General features: G+C 51.0%; 1 protein-coding gene across 10 annotated transcripts in view; it reads left to right on the forward strand.

The window, feature by feature from the left end:
• The first annotated feature begins 339 nt into the window (after positions 1-339).
• Positions 340-27588, forward strand: part of PPFIA4 (PPFI scaffold protein A4) — a 55991-nt gene continuing 28742 nt past the window's right edge. For 9 of the 10 annotated variants that reach the window (XM_088845089.1, XM_088845092.1, XM_088845091.1 and 6 more), the window contains exons 1-13: positions 340-463; positions 16328-16941; positions 20484-20585; positions 20905-21069; positions 21417-21491; positions 21678-21767; positions 22309-22500; positions 22794-22940; positions 23196-23330; positions 25157-25240; positions 25609-25740; positions 26055-26117; positions 27015-27106. In XM_088845089.1, coding sequence (XP_088701215.1) covers positions 16708-16941; positions 20484-20585; positions 20905-21069; positions 21417-21491; positions 21678-21767; positions 22309-22500; positions 22794-22940; positions 23196-23330; positions 25157-25240; positions 25609-25740; positions 26055-26117; positions 27015-27106 — 1511 coding nt within the window. In that variant the 5' untranslated portion in view covers positions 340-463; positions 16328-16707. Of the gene's footprint in view, positions 464-14950; positions 15777-16327; positions 16942-20483; positions 20586-20904; positions 21070-21416; positions 21492-21677; positions 21768-22308; positions 22501-22793; positions 22941-23195; positions 23331-25156; positions 25241-25608; positions 25741-26054; positions 26118-27014; positions 27107-27588 lie in introns of those variants that run through there. The other variant, XM_088845090.1, reaches the window with a different exon arrangement.

The raw sequence follows: 27588 nt of genomic DNA on the forward strand, positions 1-27588 counted from the left end.
GAAAGGCCACAAATCAGTGGCAAACAATTAAAGGCCAGTACTGAGACCAATTTAGGGAGGAGGTGGTTAGAGACAAAGGTAGGTTCAAAGGGATACGTGCTGCACCTCACTGGGATGGAGGCAGGGCTCCCTTGGGCCCTAAAACTTGACTGGCGTTGGGTATAAACCTGGCTCCCCGCCACCTCACGAGAGACTCTCCCGGCCGACCCAAGATGGCGCGCAGCCCCAAGCGGCTCCACGTCACGAGGGAGGGAGGGCGGGGGCGTGGCCTCGAGGGGCCGGTCAGCCCCGCCCTTGAGGTGGGGCGGGGGCCGTCCGGGGAGGGAGAGGGCGGGGCGTGAGGCGGGGCGCTTCGGCTCGGGAAGGCTGTGGCTGCCTCCGCGCCTGCTCCGCTCGCGAGGACAAGTCCGGCGACTCGAGGCCGGGGCCGCTTCCTGCGCAGAGCCAAGCTGCCCGGCCTTCGGTGAGTGCAGGCAGGTGGGCCTCCAGAGCCCGAGGTCGGGAGAGATGTCTGTTTTTCCCACCTCCAGCTCCCCTCAGTTTGGGAAGGAGGTCTCAGTCTAGCGGTTCTTGGGAAACAGCACCTTTTACTCAAACGTGTCTCTCCGGTAGATACTTTTCCTGCTGCTCCTCACCAGCCTTTGCAGTGCCCTGTGCCCTTGAGGATGAGGGGACGATGCCCGACTTGCGGGGAGGGCTTGGAGTTCGCCCTCATCTCCATCAGCTCGGGGCGGGGAATCTGAGTTGGCAAGTCTCCCAGGGGGAGTTGGGTGGACTGCGCCCCCGTCTCCCATGCGGAAGAGTCAGAGAAGAAGCGCCGGGGTCAGCTCCGCTGCTTTGGCACCAAGCGTGCTGTCCTCGTCCTTCCAGGGGCTCTTGTCGCCCCCACGCCGCTCATTTCGGCCGTCTTCATACCGCTCACTCTCCATTGCTCTCACTGCCGGTCTCGGGTTGTGCCGGAGATGTCCGCATTCTGCAGTGCCAGGGCCGGGGCAGTGGAAGGAGCAGCCAGTCGCAGGTCTGTTGAAGGTGGGGTTCAGGGTGGCAGCAACCATAGAATATGGCTGGGTAGAGATTCCTGAGCGGGGAGAGTAAGAGTGGGGAATTGACTTTCCACTGCGCAATTGAAATGTTTTCCAGTACAGATTGGTTGTGAGTGGGAAAAGAGAGGTCTGGTTGAAGAACTTGGAAACATCATGTGGCTGGGTTTTTTGTTTTGTTTTGAGAAGGGGGTGCCAATGTTAAGGACAGGTATGCTGGTAGAGGGGTGGGGTCATTGAGACTGCTGTCCTCGTGAGCAAGTGGTTGAGGAGGACACTGTCCTTAGCATGGAGACCCTCTCCTGGTGGGATCTTAAGGGGCGCCTCCAGTAACCCTTTTGGGTTCTTCCCTCAATCTTCCCAGTTGGAACTGGTACCTAGTACTTTGTTCAACATCCAACAAATATTAATTGGGCATCTACTGTAATGCCAGACACCATGCTAGATGCTAAGTCTTCTGAAGACAATGTAGGGCCATGGAGCACCTGAAAGGTACAAACAGCAGACCCCCTGTTAACAGCTCCATTCCTCCTCCCCCCCCACCAGCACCAATTTTGTTACACTGGTATTGGATTATGAAAAGATCCGGGTCCACATCCTTTTAAATAACCATCTTACCTGGATTCCAACCTATCCACCCTCTGCCACTAATAATTAGCCAGGAAGTCCCAAGGAAAGCTACCTCAAAAAGGAAGCGTTTGAATGATTTCCTTTGGCTGTTTTCTGGGATTTTGCCCTGAGATGTGAGGAGGCTGCCTGGATTAAGAAGTACCGTGAGATAATCAGACAGTGAATGGCACAATGGTTATTGAAGGCCAAGAATGCACTAGACACCCTCCACAATGAGAGACACCATCTCTGAAAGATAGAAGAATGGGGATGGGATGGGGGTGGGGATGTGAAAAGGAAATCTCATCCGGTGGTATCAGGGCATGTGCTGCTGAGCCTGTCATGATGCCAGAACTGTGGCATATATAAGGAAGCTCTTGCAGCTAGATGATAAGGAGGGATTGGCTAGGCAGGGAAGGGCAGGGAGCCAGGATGCTGGGTCTCCTCTCTAAGTTGATTGCTGAAATCTTAGAGCTGGAAATAGTTGTCAGGTATTGCTTGTGGGTCCTTTCAGAGCCACTGAGGACTGCAGGGTGAGAGCTAGGGGAGAGGGAGAGCAGTCAGCTTTGGGGGCAGTGAAGCATGGTGAAAACTCAGCAGGGCCAGAGAGGTGGAGGCCAATGGGGTTTTAGGATATGGGGGAGACAACTGACGTCTTTCTGTGCTGGGGATACTGTACTCTGTGGCTGTATGCCCTTGGATGAGTTGATACAGAAACACGGTGTGGTTTCTAAGTGGTATGGAGTTATGTGTGGTGTGTGTGTGTGCTGTAGAGGAGAAGCTGATAGGGAGCAGGGTGCTGCCTCAGAGTTTAGGCTCTGGGTAGGGAATTGGGAGAAATAGAGAAGAGGGAGTGGGGTCAGAGGGAGGGACAAGTATATATTGCAGCTGCATGAAGTCACCATATGTCCCCCTCTGGCTAGCTCACTAAATATGATTAGCTCTGGGGGGCATGCAGCGCTGGCTCCCAGCAGTGTGGCACTTGAGATGGCCAGCAGAGTAAGGAGTACTCAGAGGGGTGCTGATGCTGGGCAGACTCTGAGAGGGGTCCTTCTAGAGGAATTTGTTGAACTGGGAGGGGCTTGTGAAAACTGAGAATGTCATGGGGAAATAGCATTGAGGGAACAAGCTCTAAGCCAGCTTCGTATGAAATTCCAGGGCTGGCAGAACCTGAGGATCTGGGCTGCTGGCTCACCACTCACACAAGAAGCATGATGGCTGCCCAGCTCGTGGCTCTGCTTTCAGAGAGCTTTGGGAGCTGCAGCCCCACCTCCCTCAAGCACCTTCTGTTTTCCCCAAGTGAAGTCAGTTCTAGTCCAGAGAAGCATCTTGCATGTCAGTCAGGGGCCGAGAGGCCTTGGCAGGGGTTGCCTCCTTCCCAAAGAGCTGGGGGAGAAACCGTCACCGGTGAACTCAGTTGGTCACTGCAGGTGGTGCTCAGCACTGAAGCCCGGGATGTGCCAGAGACTGAATAGTTGATTACCTGCTACTCCATATGTCTTTGTTTCTTCCAAGTAGGCTATGAACTTCTTAAGGGTTTAGATTGTATCTTTCTTGCCTTTTGTATCCATAACAAAAAGTAATCTATTGCAGAATAGGAAATCTACTCATAGTAATCATTGGATTGAATGAAAGAGGTCTATCTGCAGATCCCCTGGGTTCAGTGAAGCCTTCCAACAAGATATTTTTAACCAGGAGCAGAAGATGCTCTGGGCACCCAATACAATGGTGTTCCATTAGTGGAGGAATTAGATTCTATAGTCAGTAAAGGGAAAATTCCTTAATCTCCCATAAAGTATGGTAGGTGGTTTAGGTTTCTATCTCTGAATAATAATACTAATGTACAGATACAGTATACATTATATAGTAATTATAAAAATGTATAATGTATAGTTATTTAAAAGAATACTTAGTTACAAGTATAATTTTATTGCTAAGTCTCTGATGAAAATAGCTGGTTTGCAAAGAGACCACTATTGCTCACTTGGGCTTCCCTGGTGGCTCAGTATTCTTGTCTGCTAAATCCCATGGACAGAGGAGCCTGGAAGGCTACAGTCCATGGGGTTGCAAAAAGTCTGACATAACTTAGTGGCTAAACAACAACAATTTTTTGCTCACTTTGCCCAGCCAGTGTAGTTTTATTTATTCTGATAAATTTATTCTCATAAATGCATGTCTGACATGACTTCATAGCCACTGTCCTTTGATAGATAACTGTCATTTTACAGGAGAGACAGGTTTCCATTCACTTTAAGAAAAAGCTTCCTTAGGACAATGAGGGCTTCCTCATTTAGTAGCGAGCTCTTTATTTCTGAAGGATAATCAAAGAAAGATTGACCTGTCAGGCATATTATGGGAAGAACTCACTCCCAGCGTGGGAGATTGGCCTGCATGGCCTCAGAGAACCTTTCAAATAGGAACCTACAATTCCAAGTAGGGGCAGGATTGGAGGTAGGCATGGGTACTGGATGATAGAGAGTCTTCAGTTCAGTTCGTCGCTCAGTCGTGTCCAACTCTTTGCGACCCCATGGACCACGGACCACCAGGCCTCCCTGTCCATCACCATATCCCAGAGTCCACCCAAACCCATGTCCATTGAGTCAGTGATGCCATCCAACCATCTCATCCTCTGTCATCCACTCCTCCTCCCGCCTTCAATCATTCCCAGCAACAGGGTCTTTTCCGAAGAGTCAGCTCTTCACATCAGGGGCCAAAGTATCAGAGTTTCAGCTTTAACATCAGTCCTTCCAATGAACACTCAGGACTGATCTCCTTTAGGATGGACTGGTTGGATCTCCTTGCAGTCCAAGGGACTCTCAAGAGTCTTCTCCAACACCACAGTTCAAAAGCATCAATTCTTCGGTGCTCAGCTTTCTTTATAGTCCAGCTCTCATATGCATACATGACTACTGGAAAAACCATAGCCTTGACTAGATGGAACTTTGGTGGCAAAGTAATGTCTCTGCTTTTTAACATGCTGTCTAAGTTGGTCATAACTTTCCTTCCAAGGACTAAGCGTCTTTTAGTTTCATGGCTGAAGTCACTATCTGCACTTGTTTTGGAGCCCCCAAAAATAAAGTCAGCCACTATCTTCCCATCTTTTTGCCATGAAGTGATGGGACCAGATGCCATGATCTTAGTTTTCTCAATGTTGAGCTTTAAGCCAACTTTTTCACTCTCCTCTTTCACTTTCATCAAGAGGCTTTTTAGTTCCTCTTTACTTTCTGCCATAAGGATTGTTTCATCTGCATATCTGAGGTTATTGATATTTCTCCCAGCCATCTTGATTCCAGCTTGTGCTTCATCCAGCCCAACGTATCGCATGATGAACTCTGCCTATAAGTTAAATGAGCAGGGTGACAATATACAGCCTTGATGTACTCCATTTCCTATTTGGAACCAATCTGTTGTTCCATGTACAGTTCTGACTGTTACTTCCTGACCTGCATACAGGTTTCTCAAGAGGCAGGTCAGGAGGTCTGGGATTCCCATATCTTTCAAAATGTTCCACAGTTTATTGTGATCCCCACAGTCAAAGGCTTTGGCATAGTCAATAAAGCAGAAATAGATGTTTTTCTGGAACTCCCTTGCTTTTTCCATGATCCAGCGGATGTTGGCAATTTGATCTCTGGTTCATCTGCCTTTTCTAAAACCAGCTTGAACATCTGGAAGTTCATGGTTCACGTATTGCTGAAGCCTGGCTTTGAGAATTTTGAGCATGACTTTACTAGTGTGTGAGATGAGTGCTTCATTGACTATGCCAAAGCCTTTGACTGTGTGGATCACAGTAAACTGTGGAACATTCTGAAAGAGATGGGAATACCAGACCACCTGACCTGCCTCTTGAGAAACCTGTATGCAGGTCAGGAAGCAACAGAACTCTACATGGAACAACAGACTGGTTCCAAATAGGAAAAGGAGTACATCAAGGCTGTATATTGTCACCTTGCTTATTTAACTTATGTGCAGAGTACATCATGAGGAACGCTGGGCTGGAAGAAGCACAAGCTGGAATCAAGATTGCCGGGAGAAATATCAATAACCTCAGATATGCAGATGACACCACCCTTATGGCAGAAAGTGAAGAGGAACAAAAGAGCCTCTTGATGAAAGTGAAAGAGGAGAGTGAAAAGGTTGGCTTGAAGCTCAACATTCAGAAAACAAAGATCATGGCATCTGGTCCCATCACTTCATGGAAAATAGATGGGGAAACAGTGGAAACAGTATCAGACTTTATTTTTTTGGGCTCCAAAATCACTGCAGATGCTGATTGCAGCCATGAAATTAAAAGACGCTTACTCCTTGGAAGGAAAGTTATGACCAACCTAGATAGCATATTAAAAAGCAGAGACATTACTTTGCCAACAAAGGTCCGTCCAGTCAAGGCTATGATTTTTCCCGTGGTCATGTATGGATGTGAGAGTTGGACTGTGAAGACAGCTGAGCACAGAAGAATTGATGCTTTTGAACTGTGGTGTTGGAGAAGAGTCTTCATTGGAAGGACTGATGTTGAATCTGAAACTCCAATACTTTGGCCACCTGATGCAAAGAGCTGACTCATTTGAAAAGACCCTGATGCTGGGAGGGATTGGGGGCAGGAGGAGAAGGGGATGACAGGATGAGATGGTTGGAGGGCATCACTGACTCGAGGACATGAGTTTGAGTGAATTCCGGGAGTTGGTGAATGACAGGGAGGCCTGGCGTGCTGTGATTCATGGGGTCGCAAAGAGTTGGACACGACTGAGTGACTGAACTGAACTGAACTTCTTTGGGATTGGAATGAAAACTGACCTTTTCTAGTCATGTGGCCACTGCTGAGTTTTCCAAATTTGCTGGCATATTGAGTGCAGCACTTTCACAGCATCATCTTTTAGAATTTGAAATAGCTCAACTGGAATTCCATCACCTCCACTAGCTTTGTTCGTAGTGATGCTTTCTAAGGCCCACTTGACTTCACATTCCAGGATGTCTGGCTCTAGGTGAGTGATCACACCATCGTGATTATCTGGGTCATGAAGATCTTTTTTGTACAGTTCTGTGTATTCTTGCCACCTCTTCTTAATATCATCTGCTTCTGTTAGGTCCATACCATTTCTTTCCTTTATCGAGCCCATCTTTGCATGAAATGTTCCCTTGGTATCTCTAATTTTTGTGAAAAGATCTGTAGTTTTTCCCATTCTATTGTTTCCTTCTCTTTCTTTGCACTGATCCTTGAGGAAAGTTTTCTTGTCTCTCCTTGCTATTCTTTGGAACTCTGCATTCAGATGCTTATATCTTTCCTTTTCTCCTTTGCTTTTCACTTCTCTTCTTTTCACAGCTATTTGTAAGGCCTCCTCAGACAGCCATTTTGCTTTTTGCATTTCTTTTCCATGGGGATGGTCTTCGTCCTTGTCTCCTGTACAATGTCATGAAACTCCGTCCAGAGTTCATTAGGCACTCTATCTATCAGATCTAGTCCCTTAAATCTATTTCTCACTTCCACTGTATAATCATAAGGGATTTGATTTAGGTCATATCTGAATGGTCTAGTGGTTTTCCCTACTTTCTTCAATTTAAGTCTGAATTTGGCAATAAGGAGCTCATGATCTGAGCCACAGTCAGCTCCTGGTCTTGTTTTTGCTAACTGTATACAGCTTCTCCATCTTTGGCTGCAAAGAATATAATCGATCTGATTTTGGTGTTGACCATCTGGTGATGTCCATGTGTAGGGTCTTCTCTTGTGTTGTTGGATAGGGTGTTTGCTATGACCAGTGCGTTCTCTTGACAAAACTCTATTAGCCTTGGCCCTGCTTCATTCCGTGCTCCAAGGCCAAATGTGCCTGTTACTCCAGGTGTTTCTTGACTTCCTACTTTTGCATTCCAGTCCCCTATAATGAAAAGGACATCTTTTTTGGGTGTTAGTTCTAAAAGGTCTTGTAGGTCTTCATAGAATGTTCAACTTCAGCTTCTTCAGCATTACTGGTTGGGGCATAGACGTGAATTACCATGATATTGAATGATTTGCCTTGGAAACGAACAGAGATCATTCTGTCATTTTTGAGATTGCATCCAAGTACTGCATTTCAGACTCTTGTTGACTATGAGGGCAACTCCATTTCTTCTAAGGGATTCTTGCCCACAGTAATAGATATAATGGTCATCTGAGTTAAATTCAGCCATTCAAGTCCATTTTAGTTCGCTGATTCCTAAATTGTCGACATCCACTCTTGCCATCTCCTGTTTGACCACTTCCAATTTGCCTTGATTCATGGACCTAACGTTCCAGGTTCCTATGCAATGTTGCTCTTTAGAGCATCGGAGCTTGCTTTTATCTCCAGTCACATCCACAATTGGATGTTGTTTTTGCTTTGACTTTGTCTCTTCATTCTTTCTGGAGTTATTTCTCCACTGATCTCCAGTAGCACATTGGGCACTTACAAACCTGGGGAGTTCATCTTTCAGTGTTGTGTCATTTTGCTTTTTCATACCGTCATGGGGTTCTCAAGGCAAGAATCTTGAAATGGTTTGCCATTCCCTTCCCCAGTGGACCACATTTTTTCAGAACTCTCCACCACGACCTGTACGTCTTGGGTGGCCCTACACAGCATAGCTTAGTTTCAGTGAGTTAGACAAGGCTGTGGTCTATGTGATTAGATTGGTTAGTTTTCTGTGTAGTTTCAGTCTGTCTGCCCTCTGATGCCTTCTCTCAGTGTGTACCGTCTTACAGGGGTTTCTCTTACCTCGGACGTGGGGTATCTCCTCTCAGCCGTTCGCCGCTCCAGCACCATGCAGGCCCGCTCACCGCTCTGTGGAAGAGGATTTTCCTATGTTTGGCTTAGAGGATAGCTGCTAAGAGGAAGATCAGGGAAGGAGTTTGGCCTGGGCTCTTCTTTCAGGAGTGAGCATTCTGGAAGACTCAGGGGGTGACCGCTGCCATATCTGATTCCCTGGGCTTGGGAGGCTAGACAGTGAACGTCTGATGGTGGTAAGTAGAAGGATGGACTGAGCCTAGTTCCTTGACTTGAATTCACACTAGGCCAGTTGTGTGGTACCCTAAAATTTTGGTACTTGTTTGAGGCAGAGCACATGAACAAGTACAATTTTTATTCCTTCATTATTATTCTCATCCTTCCCTCCTTTCCCTCTCATACATTCTCACAGAAGTTCAAGACCACATATACTCTCTCATGATCAGCAATATGCTCTCATGATCATGCACACATGCCAAACTCTCTCAGCAGCCATATGCTCTCATGAACATACATAATTTCATGACTCCCAGATGCATTCTCATGATTGCACACACATGTATTTTCATGACCAGTCATGAGCCCTGACATACAGTCGTGATGACACAAATCCACAGTCTCACCATTGTACATACCCACTCGTGTTCTCTCATGCAGATGGGCTCAGGACCCCATTCTCATGGCTGTACTCTTATACAGTCACATATACACAAGCACATCTCTCTTTCAAGATTACATATTTACACCACAAATTCTCATGACTACACGTATACACTCTGTTGTGTGAATACACAGGCCTCCCCCCACCATATTCTATTTTGTATCTGCACATACCCCTGCCCCCACACACACTTTTGTGACCACCTGCAATGCACCCTTTTTATTGTGCCTTCGTTTCTCTGGGCAGTTCTGTGTGTTCTTGTTCCTTATTACCCCGGACAGTTGTTTTCTGCTATGTGGTAGCTCCCTACTTCTTTACTGACTGAGCCAGCAGGGTGGACTGAGGACATATATGTGTTAATCAGTGGCTCTGATTAGCAGAAGATGGTTAGGGTTACTGTACCTACGATGTAAATTCAGCCAAAGCCAGGCCCTATGTTCAGTGGTGCAGCCTATCTTAACTTTTGTAAATAAATTATCTCTATTAGACATTTGGGGCTTCCCTGGTGACTCAGTCAGTAAAGAATCCACCTGCAGTGTTGGAAATCCGAGTTCAATCCCTGGGTCAGAAAGATCTGCTGGAGAAGAAGATGGCAAGCCACTCTAGTATTCTTGCCTGGGAAGTGCCATGGACAGCGGAGTGTGGCAGGCTATTGTCCATGGGGTCACAGAGAGTCAGATATGACTGAGCAACTAAAGCGCCACCATTAGACCTTTAGAATGTGGCCCCCCGGTGTCTCCTGTGTAGCCTTCCCAGGTTCTTGTTCTGTTGCACTGATGTGCTGCCTCTCTGAGAGAATGTGTGTTTATTTTAGCAGAGGTCTCTGTAGACAATACTTACCAGAGATCTTCTAACCTCTTGTTAGACTTGGAGCCCTTTTATATAAATGAAACCTTTATCAGAAGTCCAGTAAAATTCACATCTTTGGAGTTGATGAGATTAAAGAAAGGAAAGAGAGTTCAGAGCCCTTTGCATTTGTCTTACCTCTTTCCTTTTTTTTTTTTTTTTTTTTTATCATGCTGGGCTGCCCCAAAGGTACTCTATGAAAAAGCCCAGCTTGCAAACCCCTGGCTTAATTTAAATGGATCGCTGTGATGGCTGTTAACTGTGGTTACTTTAGAAGCGGGCTGTTTGGGAGACGCACGGAGACCTGCAGGCCTCCTTCCTGCCCCAGCCTCTGCCGTTAGTCCCCTCTGGGTGGTGGGAGTGAGAGTTGACCATGTGGTTCGACATGCCTGAGGCAGTGGCATTTTATATCTGTGTCCTGGTACGGCTGTTAACAGTGCCTCCATTCACTGTCCTGATTTGGACAGAAAGTTCTTTACTTACCCAAATGATAGACCATGTCTTAGTAAGAGGTGGCTTGTAACTAACTGCTGTGGAGCAGCTGGAGAGATGGGCTTCACAGGTATGGGCCCAGGGGAACCTGTCAGGTAGAGCAGCCTCTTCCTGTGTCAGCTGACTGTGCCAACATTCAGAAGTTGCGTGTCTTAAGCTGGCAGTCAGTGGTAACCTGTGCTTGAGTAGCATTTTATACTTCTCAGAACAGTTTCTTGTCTCTTAACTCCTGAGACCCTCATGACAACCTGTGAAATCACTAGATCGTGTTACATGTTATGACTTTTATTTCCCAGATTTGGGAACCTGAAGCCCAGAGAGAGGAAGTCTCATTCCTGGCCCTTTAGAGACCCAGAGAACTGGATGCTTTTGAAGGGATTTGTGGCCAGCAGTGAGAAACTACCAATAAAGCTTTTCTAAAAGTTTTTTTTTTTCCTCTGGGAAGGCTTCCTCAAGCTAATACAGATTTTTAGTTTCCTTATTGTATTTGGAGTGGGCTCAGCCTCGAGATGCTTCAGGAGCCTGAAATGCTAAGAATTAACACTTACTGAGTGTTTGATGGACACTGATGTCAGCACTTTGTGTATGTGAGTGAACTCTAGTAATTCTCACATATGCTATCTGAGGTGAATATTATTATCATCCCCATTTCACAGATGGAGAACCAAGGCTCAGAGAGATTAGGTATCTTTCCAGAGTCACATGAGTGAGGAGCCAGTCCAGCAACCTGCTCCAGAGTCTGCCTTTTAAGGCAGGAGTGGCCCCCATCTTGCTGTAAAGAAGTTTTAATTTTTTAGAGGGCAAGATAAGTGAACCTAGCTCCAGGCCTTGAGTCAGTTTTTTCTATTTTAGAACTCCCCTTCTTTAAAGTGGGTCAGGGATGGACTTCCTAGAATGACTCTGTCACATGTATCCACTCAACTCTATGTATGTCAGGCTCACGGTAAGTTTTGGAGAGTCCAAAGATAATTAGGTTATGGTTCTCACTCTAGAGTCTTCAGTTGAATTGATGTGCCCCAATCTTATGTGTGGAGGGAATCAGAAAGGTTCCATGGAGGAAGTGGTGCTTAAGATGAGCTTAAGGGTGATCAGAAGTTCCTTAGACTAATATGGAAAGGAGACTGAGGCAGGTCGGATGCGGTGCTCAAAGCTCCTGAGCAATAGGTGGACTCTGGGAGCTTGACTGTGAGCAGAGACAAGGAGTAGCAGGGAAAGGGGGCTCGACGGGGCTTTGGAGAGGGGCTGAGTGGGGGCTTGGGCTGGATCGGAGGAGGGACAAGGCGGGAGGATGGACGTCTGCATGAGAGGGAAAGAGAGGTGGGGAGCTGGACTGCGCTCCACTGGGAGGATGCTGTCTGAAAGCCCCAGAGGGAGGAGGCTGGGGGCTCGGAAGAATGTCTCCTTTTTAGTTCCTGTGGGGATAGGGAATAAGGAGTAGTGCGGGAAACTCAGGCAGTCTCCTTACAGCTCAGTATAGAGTCAGCCAGCGGGTAGGGGGAGAGGTTTGCTTAGGTGGTGGATGAGGCTCTCTAGACAGGTCACTTCCAGTGGGGACGTGGTGCCTCATGACCATGGTGCCCGCTGTGCAGAGGCCTTCGCTCGGGCTAGAGGAGGGTTGGTGGAGGAGGGCTGAGGCAAGCGAACCCTTAGGCTGCTGTCTCCTGGATAAGGGCGAAAGGGGAGGGGCCCAAGTGCCTTGGCTTCTTGGAAGAAACAGGATGCCTGAAGGAGTCGGGTCCACTCCCCTCTCCTCCATCCTCTACTCCTCTTTGGAGTCAGGCAGACTGGAATTGAATCCCAGCTCTTCTTCTTACTAGCCACATAGACTTGATTGCATGACTTGTCTCAATTCTCAGATCTGTGGAATGAGAAGAATTGTGTCTTCCTTGCAAGGAACTGGAGAAGTAAAGTTCCTATGTGTCAATTGATGCCACAATGTCTGGCACATGGTAAATTCTGAATAAATCATAGCTGCTTTCATAATTGTTACTGTTTTCCTAGGTGACTCTCCCCCATCTCCTCAGGTCTTCACCCTTCCTCCAATTGGGTGGTATCTGACCTTCCTTTTTTACCTCTTTGCCCTGAAGGGGCTCTCACCTTGAAGCTCCCTCTTTGCCTGGCTCTTGGCACACTTACACTTGGGCACAGCTCCTGGAAGCTTTGCCCTTGCTGAGCTGTCTTACCATGGTGGGGCCTGCCATCTGGTAGGGCGGTGGGAAGTCAGCCTGTGTATGTGTGTGTGGTCAACCAGAGCATCACATCCAAGCGCCCATGCCTTCTGTTTGTTAGGAAAAGATGGGGGTGATTTTTAGGGAGCCAAAGAGGTTTCAGAGTCTGCCTCTCCTGTATTCATAAGCTCAGAGGCCTGGTTCTCATCTGACCCCTCCCACTTCACACACACACATCAGCTCGGTTGGGGGCACTCCTCTGTTGTGTCACAGCCTGCCCACACTCCTCACCGCCACAGCTCCTCACATATGTCTGCTTTAGGGGCTGGTAGCTTTTGACCCAGAGAAGGCAATGGCAAGCCACTCCAGTACTATTGCCTAGAAAATCCCATGGATGGAGGAGCCTGGTTGGCTGTAGTCCGTGGGGTCGCTAAGGGTCGGACACGACTGAGCGACTTCACTTTCACTTTTCACTTTCACACATTGGAGAAGGAAATGGCAACCCACTCCAGTGTTCTTGCTTGGAGAATCCCAGGGACGGGGGAGCCTGGTGGGCTTCCGTCTATGGGGTCACACAGAGTCGGACACGACTGAAGTGACTTAGCAGCAGCAGCAGCAGCAGCTTTTGACCTGTGAGAGTTACTTAGAAATTGTGCAGGAACTGAGGCTTCTGCTAGGTTGAGATGATAACTGCACTATTTAAAGATGTCCATGGAACCAGAAAGAACCAGGTGTCCTGATAGGGCTGTTCATGAGTCCCCGTCTGCTCACCACGCTAGTGCAGTTTGTGGGGGCAGCCGTAGGAAGTCCTGGACAGTCATCTCAGGGGCATCCGCCTGCCATGCACCTCTGGGCACATCTTCAGCCTGCTCTGTGGGATGCCGTTTCACCAGGGGCAGTGGAGTGGCTACCTGGCTCTTGGTTTGGAAGGAACCTGGGGAAGCGATGATGGTACCAAAGTCAGCTTCTCAGTTGCCAGGGTGACTGGGAGGATTTCGGTAGGCCAAATCAGACCAAATGTCCAGCACGTCACTGTGGGCAGCCTGAGATCCTATGTTCCCTTCCTGAGAACCTCTCAACCGCTTTCCTAGAAGGAAACATTAAAAACTCCACCCACAGGCCCACCTTTGCCCATGCCGAAGAACTGATGCTTTTGAACTGTGGTGCTGGAAAAGACTCTTGAGAGTCCCTTGGACTGCAAGGAGATCCAACCAGTCCATTCTAAAGGAGATCAGTCCTGGGTGTTCATTGGAAGGACTGATGCTAAAGCTGAAACTCCAATACTTTGGCCACCTCATGCGACGGGTTGACTCACTGGAAAAGACTCTGATGCTGGGAGGGATTGGGGGTGGGAGGAGACGGGGACGACAGAGAATGAGATGGCTGGATGGCATCACCGACTCTATGGACATGAGTCTGAGTGAACTCTGGGAGTTGGTGATGGACAGGGAGGCCTGGCGTGCTGCGATTCATGGGGTCGTGGAGAGTCGGACACGACTGAGCGACTGAACTGAACTGAACATAATTCATACTCCCCTTCATGGGATGCTTTCTGCTTTCCCAGTTCTTTATCTATGAGCTCATCCCTCTGAGGTGAACTGAATAAGGGTCGTGGGTTCTGTCTTACAGCAGAGGTCCCAGTAAGTCAAGACAAGCCCAGGATCACTCGGGTAGTCTGGGGTAGGGCTGCAGCCCAGGGCTCGGGAGTCTGGGCTCTGGGCTCCTTCCTGTGTGTCGCGCTGCAGGCTGCCTGAGGGCTGCTGGGCCCAGTCCCTGTGCTCCGGAGCACACTGCTCTCTTCTCCCCTTCCCCAGACTGGCCTTCTCTTCTGCTTCTCACTTCTTCTTCGGGTGGGGGCAGGAGAGTGGGAAGGGATTAGGGCTTGGCTGTTGATGAGCTTAGAGAGGTATGGTGGGGCCAGTGGCCTTTAAATCTCACAGAGTGGAGCGTTTCAGGTGAGGAGGGTGAGCGAGTCCAGGGAATTGCTGTTATTAGCATTAGTGAGACCACTGCTCTGGCAGGACTGGGGCAGCAACTCCTCCTGTCTGCTCCCAGCTACTCTGTGGAGCAGGGATATTGGGGTAACGTAGGGTGCAGACCAGGGTGCTACTCTTCACTTCGTGGGATCCCCCCTTTTACAGTGGCTCTCCAGTTTGGAGAAGGGCTCCCTGGGTCAGATTTTGTATCCATTTTCTGTGTCTGGGAACATGTGTATGTCCTCAGGCTCCAAATCCTGTGTCTGCCAGTGTACATACATATGTGGGCATCTGTGTGCACGCATGGGCGCACCCACACGCTGCCTGAACTACTGGGTCCGCTGGGAATGGCCGGGCGGGGGACTTGGGAGTTCTCTGGTTCGTACTCTGACTTTTATCCCATCTGGGCCCATGTTTCTCCCCATTCCTGGGGGCGGGGGAGGGTAAGGGTGAATTCAGGTAGAAGAGGCTTGGCCCTTTTTTGGTTCTCCTGCTAGGTTCAGCCCTGCCACAGGGTGTCTGACTTCCTGTGTCTGACTTTTCACTTCACACTGGGTCCAGATGCTCCCTGTCCTCTCGCTGACCCTCCCAGTCTGCCACCAGAGGGGTAGACAAGAAGCTGTCTCTGAGTTTCCCAGATGTAGAAGGGATAGGGAAGGAAGGAAAGCACCATTTATGGGGTTTCTCTGAGTCCTTATCACCGTGCTGGCTGGCTCACATCCCATCTCTCCTAGAACAGGAGCTTTGAAGACAGCTTCCTCTAAAAACTGATTAGGTGGTAGCCTTCCAGCAGTGAGCAGGGAGACTGGAAGCTGACGGCAGGCGGAAATCCTCAGCTGTTTGCCGCCTTCCTCAGTTACCTTTCCTTTGCTCTGACCACTGGGCATCCCTGTGCCAAACTCAAGGTGTTACTGCCAGGCTGTGCGTATGTTAACCACCCTAGCTGGTGGCTTCTGACAGTGCTAACATCGGGCAATGACTTGGAGGGAGAAGATTCCCAGACATGAGCAGAGGCCCTCCTTAGAAGTCCTGCCCTAGGAGAGTAACCCTCCCCACTCCCCGTGACCGATCCTTCACTTCATTCAGCCCCTTCTCCAGCCAAGAGGTGGCAGTTCATGAGTTCAGAGTGGAAGCCTGCTGTCTTCCAGGGTTCAGGAGTAGGAGATGACTTGATCCAGAGACTCTTCCCAGAATGACGGACATGGAGCGGATCAGGGTTCTCTGCCTGCCCCAGTGTCCAGCCTGGGCCTTGCCAGGTAGCCATGTTGTACCAGGGGTCAGGGTAAGAGCTACTCTGTCCCTGTTTCCTGTGACCCCAGTAGTCTATTCTGTATGGGACTCATATCCACTAAGAACTCTGTAACCGCTTCTGTACTCACCCTGGCCTGAATGTGGAGGAGAAATCTATGGTGAGGTAGAGGCCCTGTTTCTCCTCCTCTCACTTGCAGCCCCACTCGGGAGGACTCTAGCCGCTTTCTGGCTGCTCCCTTGCCACTTACTGAATCATTTCTATATTTGGCCAGCAAGCCATGTGGGTGGGGGAGCCACTCCACTGCGGCTGCCCTTCTGACAGCTGGGAGTGGAGAAAGCTGGCAGCAGAAGCTGCAGTAGCGGGCATGTGCATTTCTTGGGAGAACTAAGGAAGGCACCATCTGAGTGAGAAAGCCCGGAGGAGGGGCCTGCCCAGCTCCTCCCCCACGCCCCCACATTCTGGTCCAGGTTCCTGCCTTCTCTGCCCTCACCCACGCTTCCTCCTCTGTGCCCTTCTCTGCTCAGCTGCTTCTCACAGTAGTCTCTTCTCCAACAGACCACGGCCCTCCAGAAACGATGGTTGTCGGTGGACCCAGCTGGGACTCTGCCAGGCTCCAGTGCTGAGTCTAAGACAAGGGTCCTCTCTGAGCCCTACTTGCTCTGCCTGTCATGGCCACACTCGGCTGCTTCCTCCTCGTCTGGGGACACAGGGTACCCAGCCCCAGCCCAGAGAGCTTAAACCCGGCCCGCCCACTCCGTTTCACAGGGGCGCTCTGGGCACCAGGCGCCTTTCAGACTGAGAGCAACTGATGCCATGGAGAAGCCCTTGCTCACCTCTTCACTCACCTGAAACTGCCCACTGTGAGACCTTTCCACTGAGACTCCCGGAGGTGCCAACCCTGTGAGCCACTCCCCTGTCCCCTACCCACCCCCACCATGTGTGAAGTGATGCCCACAATCAACGAGGGAGACCCCCTGGGGCCTCCCCATGGAGCCGATGCTGACGCCAACTTTGAGCAGCTGATGGTGAACATGCTGGATGAGCGGGAGAAGTTGCTAGAGTCCCTTCGGGAGAGTCAGGAGACTTTGCTGGCGACACAGAGCCGGCTCCAGGATGCCCTGCATGAGCGAGACCAGCTCCAGCGCCACCTTAACTCTGCCCTCCCCCAGGTAAGGCCTACCGGTCAGCATCTCTCTCTTCCCCTTCCCCTCACCCAGCCCAGCAAAGCCACACCTTCTGAGCCCTCAGCTCTCTGCATCTGTGAGCATCTCAACAGATGGAACTCACAGAGCATTTTCTCTCCTTCGCCTTGTTTCATAAAACCTTTCCCTGTTTCTCCCAAGTGCCTCAATCTGAAACTGGCTTCACCTGGAGAAAAGGATGGCTTTTGATGCAGGAAAGCCCTGCTTTAGTGGCCAGCTGCAGTGAGCCCAGGCAGCCAGCAGGTGGCAGCCGGTATTGGGCAGGATGCTTCCCCTTGGATGCTCTTCACCAGGGCCTGTTTCTTGGAAGTGGTCGGTGGGGACCCAGAGAGCAAATATGGGAGAAGCTTTAGAGACAATCTCGTTCACCTCTCATTGCACGGACGAGGGAAACAAGAGGCATCCCATGGACAATTATAGACAGAACTGTGACCCCGCTCTTATTCTCCTCCGTCAACACAATCAGTAGCGATTATAGTCACCCTTTATGGTATCTTCTGTATGCTCTATACATGGGGTTTCCCTCACAGAATTCTCACAGCTGTGAATGTGGTGCTATTATCACCATCACCTCTATTATACAAAGGATGAAACTCAACCTTGAGGAGATTGGTGGATTGCTTCTGACCGCCCTGCCGGTAGGGGAGCCGCCGGGGTGGAGGAGGTGGCCCTGAGGAGCCGGAGTGCTCCTCTGCCCCTCGCATGTGGGGAGAAGGGCCAGAGCAGGCAAGGTTCCTGTCCCGATTTCAGAAGTATCTGCGGGGCAGAGTCTTATGATGCTTTCTAGATGGGAATATGGAGCCCTGGTGAGGAACTGGGGTGAGAGATGGGCCCATCCTACCCCCACTGTGTTTGGAGCCCTGAACAAGCCCTGGGATGAAGGAACCACCTGCCTCTAGTGAGCTCACACACTAAAAAGGAAAGAGACGAGAATCCAAACGACAGGAAGAGTGTGGAGGGACAGAAGAGGGGCTGCAGAGGACTGTTAAAATCACATCAACGGTTAAAATAGGGGCCAGGTCATTGATCCTCGTGGCATTCCTTGAGGGACGACTGTGTCTTTCGGATTAGAGGTTCAGAGAGGTTCGGCATTTTGCCCAAGATCACAAATGGGCAGAGCTGAAAATTGATCTTAACTCTGCACTGGGAGCTTCACGAAGACAGGGATTATGTCTTTCTTGTAACTGTGTCTCCAGTGACCAGCACAGGAGCTGGAACATGGTAGGTACCCCCAGTATTTTGTTCCAGTTTTCAGTGGAGGGAAAAAGCCTTCCACTAGGAAGATCCCAAGGAAGTGTGTCCTTTGCAATGGACTTTGAAAAATCAGGTGTTGACAGAGGATTGGGAGGAAGGGATAGGGAGCCCACTAAGCAAAGGTGTGGGCTTTACTAGTGATTGAGAACAGTAGGTTACTCAGGTTAACTAGGTCTTAGGGTGTTTGGGGGAGAAGGCAATGGCAACCCACTCTAGTACTCTCGCCTGGAAAATTCCATGGACGGAGGAGCCTGGTAGGCTGCAGTCCATGGGGTCACTAAGAGTCGGCCACGACTGAGTGACTTCACTTTCACTTTCATGCATTGGAGAAGGAAATGGCAACCCACTCCAGTGTTCTTGCCTGGAGAATCCCAGGGACGGGGGAGCCTGGTGGGCTGCCGTCTATGGGGTCACACAGAGTCGGACACGACTGAAGCGACTTAGCAGCAACAGCAGCAGCAGGGTGTTTGAAGAGGAACTGTGAGAGAGAAACTGGAACCAGGATAAGAAGTGTGTATTTAATGGTGAAGACAACATTGCTTTGGGAGATTACCCTGGCAACAGTGTGTCAGATGGTTAGAGCTGGGGAGGGAAGTAGGAGGCACCCTGCGGTGGGAAGACTAGGCAGTGCCTGAGCCTGAGGACAGGGTGGGAGAGCTGGTAATGCCAAGGTATGGGCTGGGGGCATGCCGTCGAGTGTTCAGGTGTGTGTGTGAGAATGTGTGCATGCACACGTGTGTGAGCTGGATAGTGAAGCTGCACGAGGCCAGGCCTGGCCTCCGGGATGGGAGCTGCTTGACCGCTGTTGCCCGTGGCTTTGAGAGAAAGGCAGGAATCATGAGCAGGGTCCGCGTCCAAGGCTTCTTAGGCGCTGGCATCTCTCTGTGTCCCTTGTCTCTTCCCTGTGTCTCTTGCCCCCTTGGCCTGATATGGAATGATAAAAGGAGACTGCTTTGAAATTCTTCCTTCAGTAGTGATTCTGTGCTGTGTGAAAGAGACTGCAGGTTGGGATGGGACTGTTGCCACTATTCAGCCACTCCCAGACCCTGAGCATCCACAGAGTTTGGACCACTTAACTAAACACCTTTCTGGAATTAGTTGATGTCTAATTATAAGTAGATATGATAGGCCTGGATCTGTGGGGCCAGCCTCTCACTCTCAGTGCTTGGCCTAATGGAGGAGAGTGGGCTGGAAATGTCTCTCAGAGTGTCTGGGCCTATCATTGTGGGAAAAGACCCCTCATAGGGATACTTTATACATGGGCATTCGGCAAAGCCAGGACAAATGCCCTGGCATCAGGCCCCAGGATGGAGTGAGCTGGGATCCTAGAAGCCAAAGCTGAAGCCACAAAGCTGATTGAGCAGATCTGTACACTCTCTTGTTTCTATGTAGGGTGGGCCCTTCAGTCATCTTATTTCTTTAGCTACCTATAACTTGTAAAACTCTGGAAAGGGAGTAGAAAAGAGCTCTCCAGAACACTCACTTCAAAGCCCCCTTCTCTTCCTTCTTTAATATCCATCAGTCTCTGTGTGGACCTTACTAACAGCAAACCAGAAGTGAAACTCCCCTCTACCCACTTCTACAGGGAAATGTCGCTGGATTGTTGGAGAAACAGAAATACAAAATGGGAGGGGGGACATAATCAGGTTATATTGGCAGCTGGAGAAGAAAGGAAACACAGAGCACACTTGGTGACTTCCTCACTGTTATATCAACTGTATTCCCTTGCATGTACTTGGAATGCTTCTCCCCTCTGGAGAAACATAGGCTAACAGTATGGATGGATGGACTTCCCTGTGGCTCAGCTGGTAAAGAATTCACCGACAATGCAGGAGACCCCAGTTCGATTCCTGGGTCAGCAAGATCCCCTGAAGAAGGAATAGGCTACCCACTCTAGTTTTCTTGGGCTTCCCTGGTGGCTCAGACAGGAAAGAATCCACCTGCAATGTGGGAGACCTGGTTTTGATCCCTGGGTTGGGAAGATCCCCTGGAGAAGGGCATGGCAACCTTCTCCACTTTTCTTGCCTGAAGAATCCCCATGGACAGAGGAGCCTGGCAGGCTACAGTCCATGGGGTCGCAAAGAGTCAAACACGACTAAGTGACTAAGCACATGTGGATGGGTAGGGGTTTTTCTGGGGACAGTTGGTGGAAGTAAGGGACAAGTGACAGGATCCCACCACTCACTGACTTGGGCGTGCAGGATACTGTTAAAGTGGTGGATCCTCAAGCACTGAGGGGCCTTGGGAATTTACAGGAATTTACCACCTTAACCCGGGAGCTGAGTATGTGTCGGGAGCAGCTTCTAGAGAGGGAGGAAGAGATATCAGAGCTGAAAGCAGAGCGGAATAACACGAGGGTAAGTGGGGTGGCCTGCTGTGTGTTTGTGCTTTGGGGGGTGGGGCGTGTGACCGAGAGAGAGGTGTGGCCAGCACGGCCAACCCCAGCCTCACCTCCTCTTGCCCTGTCTGCTGGGACGACAGTCAGCCTGGCAACCATCAGTCCTCGGCTTTCCACCTCCAGTTAGGGGATCATGGGAGAGTCAGGGTCTTGAGAGAGAGGCTCGGGCAGGTCTGCAGTTGGACTTGGGTTTGCTGGGTGTTTGTGTGGACCCTGCTTATAGCGCCCGGGGCGTAGGCTCACAGTCCTTCCTTTCACCCTCGCCTTCTCTCTGCCAGTTGCTTCTAGAACACCTGGAGTGCCTGGTGTCTCGCCATGAGCGGTCACTGAGGATGACTGTGGTGAAGCGTCAGGCGCAGTCACCATCAGGGGTTTCCAGTGAGGTGGAGGTGCTGAAGGCTCTCAAGTCACTGTTTGAGCACCACAAGGCCCTGGATGAGAAGGTACCTAGGCTAGCCGACAGCCTGCATCCACCCCCAATGCAACCATGGATATAGTACAATACAGTCCAGTCCACCCCCAATCTCTTCCCTGGAGCTTCCATACATCCCTTCTCTGAGATTTCTGTATCCTGTGTTTAGGGAAAAGTGCCTTCTAGCTTCCTAACTGGCTTACTTCTACCGTTAGTCCAATTTCCAGGTCCTCCTATTAGGTGCCCTCTCAGAAATTTGCCTCTTGGTAGGTCTTTCTCTTTGCCTCATGCTCAGTGATGATAGACCAACCCCAGGCTTCTCCAGCTCGAGTCCAGAGGGTCCCTGTTTCTTTCTCCATCTCCCCTTACCTTGGGCAGGTACGAGAGCGGCTCCGGGCAGCCCTAGAGAGAGTGACCACTTTGGAGGAACAGCTGGCGTGTGCCCACCAGCAGGTAAGCTGCTTTCCCTCTTTTCATCTGGAAGCCATGGCTGGGTTACACCAGTTACCAACTCCGGTCCTCCTCAGACTCTTCCCTCCTGTCTTAGCTGGAGATTGTTAGCTAACAGGAGGCATCTCCCTCTGGGAAGTGGGGGATTTGGAAGGTCTAGAAGGTTCTCTTCTCTTTGACTCCCCGCAGGTGTCTTCCCTACAGCAGGGGGCAGGGGTTCGGGATGGAGTGGCTGCAGAGGAGGAGACTGTGGAGCTGGGACCAAAAGGCCTGTGGAAGGTGGGTCACGGGGAGCTGCACAGAGCGGGCACGTCTTACCCCAGACAGGGGGTGTCAGCCCTGCCCTGCCTTCATGCAGTAGAGCGACTGCTTGAATTAAACTTGGAGCTTTCTCCAAGGTTACCATCTCTCTTTCCTTCTCCCCCTTGCCCCATCTGCAAAGAAATCTGCAGGTTTTTCTTTTAGTGTCCAGTATGTACACTGGTAAGCATGTAACCGAATCGTTAGGAGCCATCTATCTAAGAGATCACTTCTCTTTCTGAGCCTCTGTTCCCCTAGTCACGGCCCTCTCTAGGTTACAAGAAACTGAAATAGCAGGTGAAACTAGAAATGATTGCTTTTCAAGAGAGACACAGGAGAGTGAGGGTGTTTGTTGTTTGGCATGAGGTCCTGGAGCTCAGAGGAGCTTCTGGACTTGTGCTCTAGAGCTGGGGCAGAGCTGTGCCCTGCTCTGGATGTGCTGTCCCTCCGCCCCCACCTCCCCGGGGCAGGGCAGGGAGGGGGTGCCTGACAGCTTACTGAGAGCTCCCTGTCTCTGGAGGAGGATGCAGGCCAGGTTGAGGAGCTGCAGGAGCTTCTGGAGAAGCAGAACTTTGAGTTGAACCATGCCCGGGAGCGACTGGTCACCCTGACAGCAACTGTGGCTGAACTGGAGGAGGACCTGGGCACAGCCCGCCGGGACCTCATCAAGTCGGAGGAACTGAGCAGCAAACACCAGCGGGACCTCCAGGAAGTGAGCAGGGGCCTGGGCCTGATGCTGTCTTTCTGGGTGCAGGCCTTTGGCACTTAGGAAGGCAGCTGTTGGATATCCTGGGTATTGAGGGAGGGCCAAGCGAGGGCTGAGGAGTGTGAGACTGGACACTTGGGGGTGTCCAGCGTGGCGAGGAGCGGTGGGCGGGGTGGGTCAGGGTCAGAAACTGGTAGGGGAGCGTGGAGGAGACACAATCATCCTGGTGCAGAGGCACAGACAGGGTGAGGGTGGGAAGGAGCTGATGCTTCCCCAGCACCCTCTCCTCTCCTGCTCAGGCTCTAGCCCAGAAGGAGGACATGGAAGAGCGGATCACCACCCTGGAGAAGCGCTACCTGGCTGCTCAGCGTGAGGCTACATCAATCCATGACCTCAACGACAAACTAGAGAACGAGCTGGCCAATAAGGAATCCTTGCATCGCCAGGTAACTCCTGCATTTGGGGTTCAGGGGCATTGTATTCGACCCTAGAGGTCCTGATGATCATGCTTGACCCTCCCCTTGGTGGCCCAAGAGCCTCTGAAGTACAGCAGGCCACCTTGGGAGAGGGAAGTCAGGTGTCTCTGGGTAACCAGGAACCAAGATGACCCCTGGCCTGTCACCTGCTCTCTCCTGAGGGAGGGGGTGGGGGACGCTTCAGTACTCCCTCTTGACTCTCCTTCCCACCCCTCACTCTGCTAGTGTGAGGAGAAAGCCCGATATCTGCAGGAGCTACTGGAGGTAGCCGAGCAGAAACTTCAGCAGACGATGCGCAAGGCCGAGACACTGCCAGAGGTTGAGGCTGAGCTGGCCCAAAGAGTTGCGGCCCTCACCAAGGCAAGTGGACCACGGGCCTGGGAATCAGCCTCTGACCGCTGCTGCTTGAGCTCTCCTAGAGCCAGAGAGTGGGTGGAGAGAGTGGGAGGTGTGATGAGCTGGGGCCAAGAAGCTGATGCTCATTGCGTGGCTCCAGGAAACACACTCTTGTCTCTGTCAGATGGAAGAGTAACCCCTGCCCTTATCACTGCACAGGGATGTGAGTCCCATGAGGGTGGCTGTAAGAGTACTTTAAGAAGTAAAAGAAACTGTGTCAGTGCAAAGTATTTTTATTATTATTTATACCATTGTGATTAATAGTAATACTTCCTTTTGGAGGAATCTGAAGTGGAAAAAATAGGACTTTCATTTCTGGAAAGGTGAAATTTGAGAGGAGGTATGATCAGAGTTTATACATCTCTGAAGGGGGTGGGAGTTTAGGCTAAGCATTTCATTTTTTGTCAGATTGAAGCATTCTAGATCTTGGGACCACCTCTGGCTGTTTGAAGGCTGCAACTTTTGGACAAATGAAAGGGAATATAATTTTACCCAAAGGATAGTTAACTTTATGGAGGTGTATGGCTAAAAACATCCTAGGTTTGGAAGAGCTGTGTAAATGCATCGACATGTGGTGGCTTAATCAGGAGAATTTAGGAGTGTTTACAGTGGGAGAGACTTTCAGGGGTGCCACATGTGGGATCACCATAGCTACCCCCTCAAGCAGTGAAGAGAAGGAAACCAATATTTAGTAAGCCTCAGACCCTAGACCTCTGGAGGTGGGAGGCTGGCCATTGTGCCAGTGTGGCAGCTTGGGACCTCTGCAGATGGAGCCTCCAGCCTGGCTATGCCTCGTACATGCAGGACCAGATTTACTTCTGCCACTGACTGGCTCTGTGACCTGGGAAAAGTCACTCCCCCCCTAATTGGGTGTCTGTGTCATTTGAAGTCATCACCTCTATAATGATGGGGTTGAACTTGGTGATCTCTAAGCCTTTCAGGAATCATACCCTAGGAATGAAGAACGGAGTTTAAAGTCCAGCAGAAGATATTGTGTGTGCAATGCTGAGCAGTCAGGTTTCATCACTCCCAAAACTGACCAGAAGGGCTGGACCAAAGTGATTAATGTGTTCAGGAAGTCATAGTAGAAGGACTTTTAGGAGGGATTTCCTGACTATAAGATGTGTAACAATATCGAATACCTTGTCAAAAAAGACAGTGGAGTCCCCATCTTTGACGATGCGTGAACAGAAGGGGAGACTACTCTACCAGGGCCGGTTTAACAGCAAAAGTAAGCACCGTGACTAGCATTTGTTGAGTGCTCATTGAGTCCTAAGTGTTTGCCATAGATTATGACCTTTGGTCCTTGCAAAAGACATAGGTACACTGTTATCACAATGGAGGAGACAAAGGTTCATAGAGGTTCAGTAACTTGCCCAACTTCACGCAGCTGGGACGGGAGGGAGCCAGGGTTTGAACTCTGGCTGGAGCCCCGTGCTCCTGTCTAGAGGCACAGAGATTTATGGTAGCTCATATTTTCAAGTGGCATTCTTTCTGGAAGCATGAGAATTTACAGTCTCTTGAGCTGCCAGCTCTGAGATAGTTCAAGGTTAGCCCTGAGCAGGAAGGAGGAGGTGTGGGTGGGGGAATCCGGCAGGGGTTGGGGTACCTGGGAAGAATGGCAGTGTTGGGGACAAAGTGCTCCGGGATGGTAAGTGGAGAGCTTGGCTTCATTTTTTCCTGAGGCCCTAATTCCCAAAGACTCCTGTGGCACCTGGGAGCATGGGATCCAAGGTCTGAGCAGGGGGAAGGATGATCTGCAAGGTGCACTGACCCATTCCTACCTCCAGGCTGAAGAGCGACATGGCAACATTGAGGAGCACCTCCGACAGCTGGAGGGACAGCTGGAGGAGAAGAACCAAGAGCTAGCGCGGGTGAGAGCACCAGACTGGACTCTTTGGTGCCCCTCTCTGCCCCAAGGTGGTACTGCAGGATGGTTTGTGAACAGGGAAAGGAGACTGGGAACTGGGCAAGGACCTGGCTAGGACAGAGACATGGAGGAGCTGGGGGCATGGGCAGGATCGCTGGAGAGAGGGGCCCCAGAGGATGGGAAGAGGCCAGGTGGGGGTGGAACCACAGTAGGAACAGGAGCTTCCCTGGGGTTGTGGAGGGAGGGCCGCGGGGACCTGTGAGGGGACCTGTGAGGAGGCTGTAGAGGGAGGGCCGCGGGGCCTCCCGTGAGGGGGCCGGGACGGTGGAGGCAGGGCTGCGGGGCCTCCCGTGAGGCTGGTTGCGTGTGCAGGTGCGCCAGCGGGAGCGGATGAACGAGGCCCACAACAAGCGGCTGTCAGACACGGTGGACCGGCTGCTGAGCGAGGCTAAGGAGCGCCTGCAGCTCCACCTCAGGGAGCGCATGTCGGCCCTGGAGGAGAAGGTGCTGCCAGCGGCGGTCTGGTGGGCAGGTTACTGGGAGGAACAGAGCTGGTGGAAATGGGGGCGGGGGGGAGGCGTGGGAGGAGCCAGGTGAGCAGGTGGGCTGGGGCTGCGGCCGTGGGCTGTGGACCGGAGAGAAGGGAAAGAGCAGCTGGTGGGGGGCGGGGGGCGCCGTGGGCAAGGAGCAGGCGGACTGGAGAGCAGGCCTCCAGGCCGAGCACAACTGGTGCTGGGAGGGGACGGCGTGGCCTGAGCTGGAGTCGGAGTCAGGGAGGGGAGAGGGAGGCTTCTTGGCTCACAGCTGTTCTTCCCCAGAACACGTTAATCCAAGAGCTGGAGACCTCCCAGCGGCAGATTGAAGAGCAGCACCATCACAAGGTACCCAGTTGCTGGCCAGCCGTGCCAGCCTGGGAGGGCTGAGCTTGCTGTGCGGAAAGAACACACCTGTGTTTCATGGAGCTGCTCTCAAACCCAGCATTGTGCTAGCCAGTTTGTTAGTCCATGTACACATGTTATCCCACTAATCCTCACTAAAGCCTGTCACAGTGGATGCATCACCACCCACCTGTAAAGAAGAAACTGAGCCATAAGATTAGGGCACAAAGTGGGTAGCAGAGAGACAGGGCCCAGTGAAGGACTTGACACAATGATTTGGTGGGGCTTCCCAGGTGGCACTAGTGGTAAAGAACCCACCTGCCAGTGCAGGGGACATAAGAGACGCGGGTTCAGTCCCTGGGTGAAGATCCCCTGGAGAAGGGCATCCCACTCTAGGATTCTTACCTGGAGAATCCTATGGACAGAGGAGCCTGCCAGGCTATAGTCCATATGGTTGCAAAGAGTTGGACATGACTGAAGCAAATGAGCATGCATGCACACAAACCTGGTGAAGCTCTTGCTTTCTGGTGATCTGGGGAGGATTACCCCTATGTGTGCCCAAGAAATGTCTGTGAGGTGGCGGGAGTTCACTGCGGGCCCCTCTGCTACCCAGCCTTATGTGCTATGCCTTTGTCGGCAGGGAGGGCTCAGCAGACCTGTTCTGCTCGAGTCCTTCCAGACAGACCCCCTTTCTGGCCCTGCCCTGCCAACCCTTCTACTCACTTTCCAGTTGGACCTCTTCTCTTCTGGTGTCATCTGTGGTCTCGGCCTTGAGCCCCTGGGTTTGGACTTTGCAGCGCGTTCTTCTGCTTCTCCCCAACTCTGCTGTTCTCTGTGTCCTTTTATCCCCTTTCTTCCCTTCCCTTGCCCCTACCCCTGCTGTGTGTCTGCCTGGCACAGGGCCGCCTGTCTGAAGAGATTGAGAAACTGCGCCTAGAGGTGGACCAACTGAAGGGTCGAGGAGGACCATTTGTGGATAGCATCCACTCCAGGTACGCTCAGGAGGCCAGGCACGCTGGGACGGGGTCCTGGATGGCCCTGGATGGACCCTGGCGAAGGAGACTTCCTCCCAACAAAAGACTGCTCAGGACCTCAGGGTCCTCCTCCTATTCAGGGTGGAACACTGAGGTTTAGAGAACTTGGTAAAGTCATCCAGCTTACTTGGGCAGTTTAGAAGGGAGCACCTGTCATCTGAGGGATGCTGAGAGGCAATAAACCACAGCATGATCCTTCCCCACTGTCATGGAACACAGGGCATGGTTCCTGCTTCCTTGACAGAGGGCATGCTGCTGAGAGGGGTCTACTGAATTGCATGCCCACCTGTGTCCTACAGGGCCTGCTCATGGGGAGTGTCTGGTTCACTCTGGCTCTTTTGAGGTAACTTACTCAGGGCTCTGAACATAATGCTTGAATTAGGCCCATGTCTTAGGGGACTTCTGGGTTTTTCTTCATATTTTCTGAAGCATTTGGTATT

This window comes from Moschus berezovskii, chromosome 17, assembly GCF_049115385.1.
Source record: "Moschus berezovskii isolate FMDL1 chromosome 17, NW_MosBer_1.0, whole genome shotgun sequence".
Classification (NCBI taxonomy): domain Eukaryota; kingdom Metazoa; phylum Chordata; class Mammalia; order Artiodactyla; family Moschidae; genus Moschus; species Moschus berezovskii.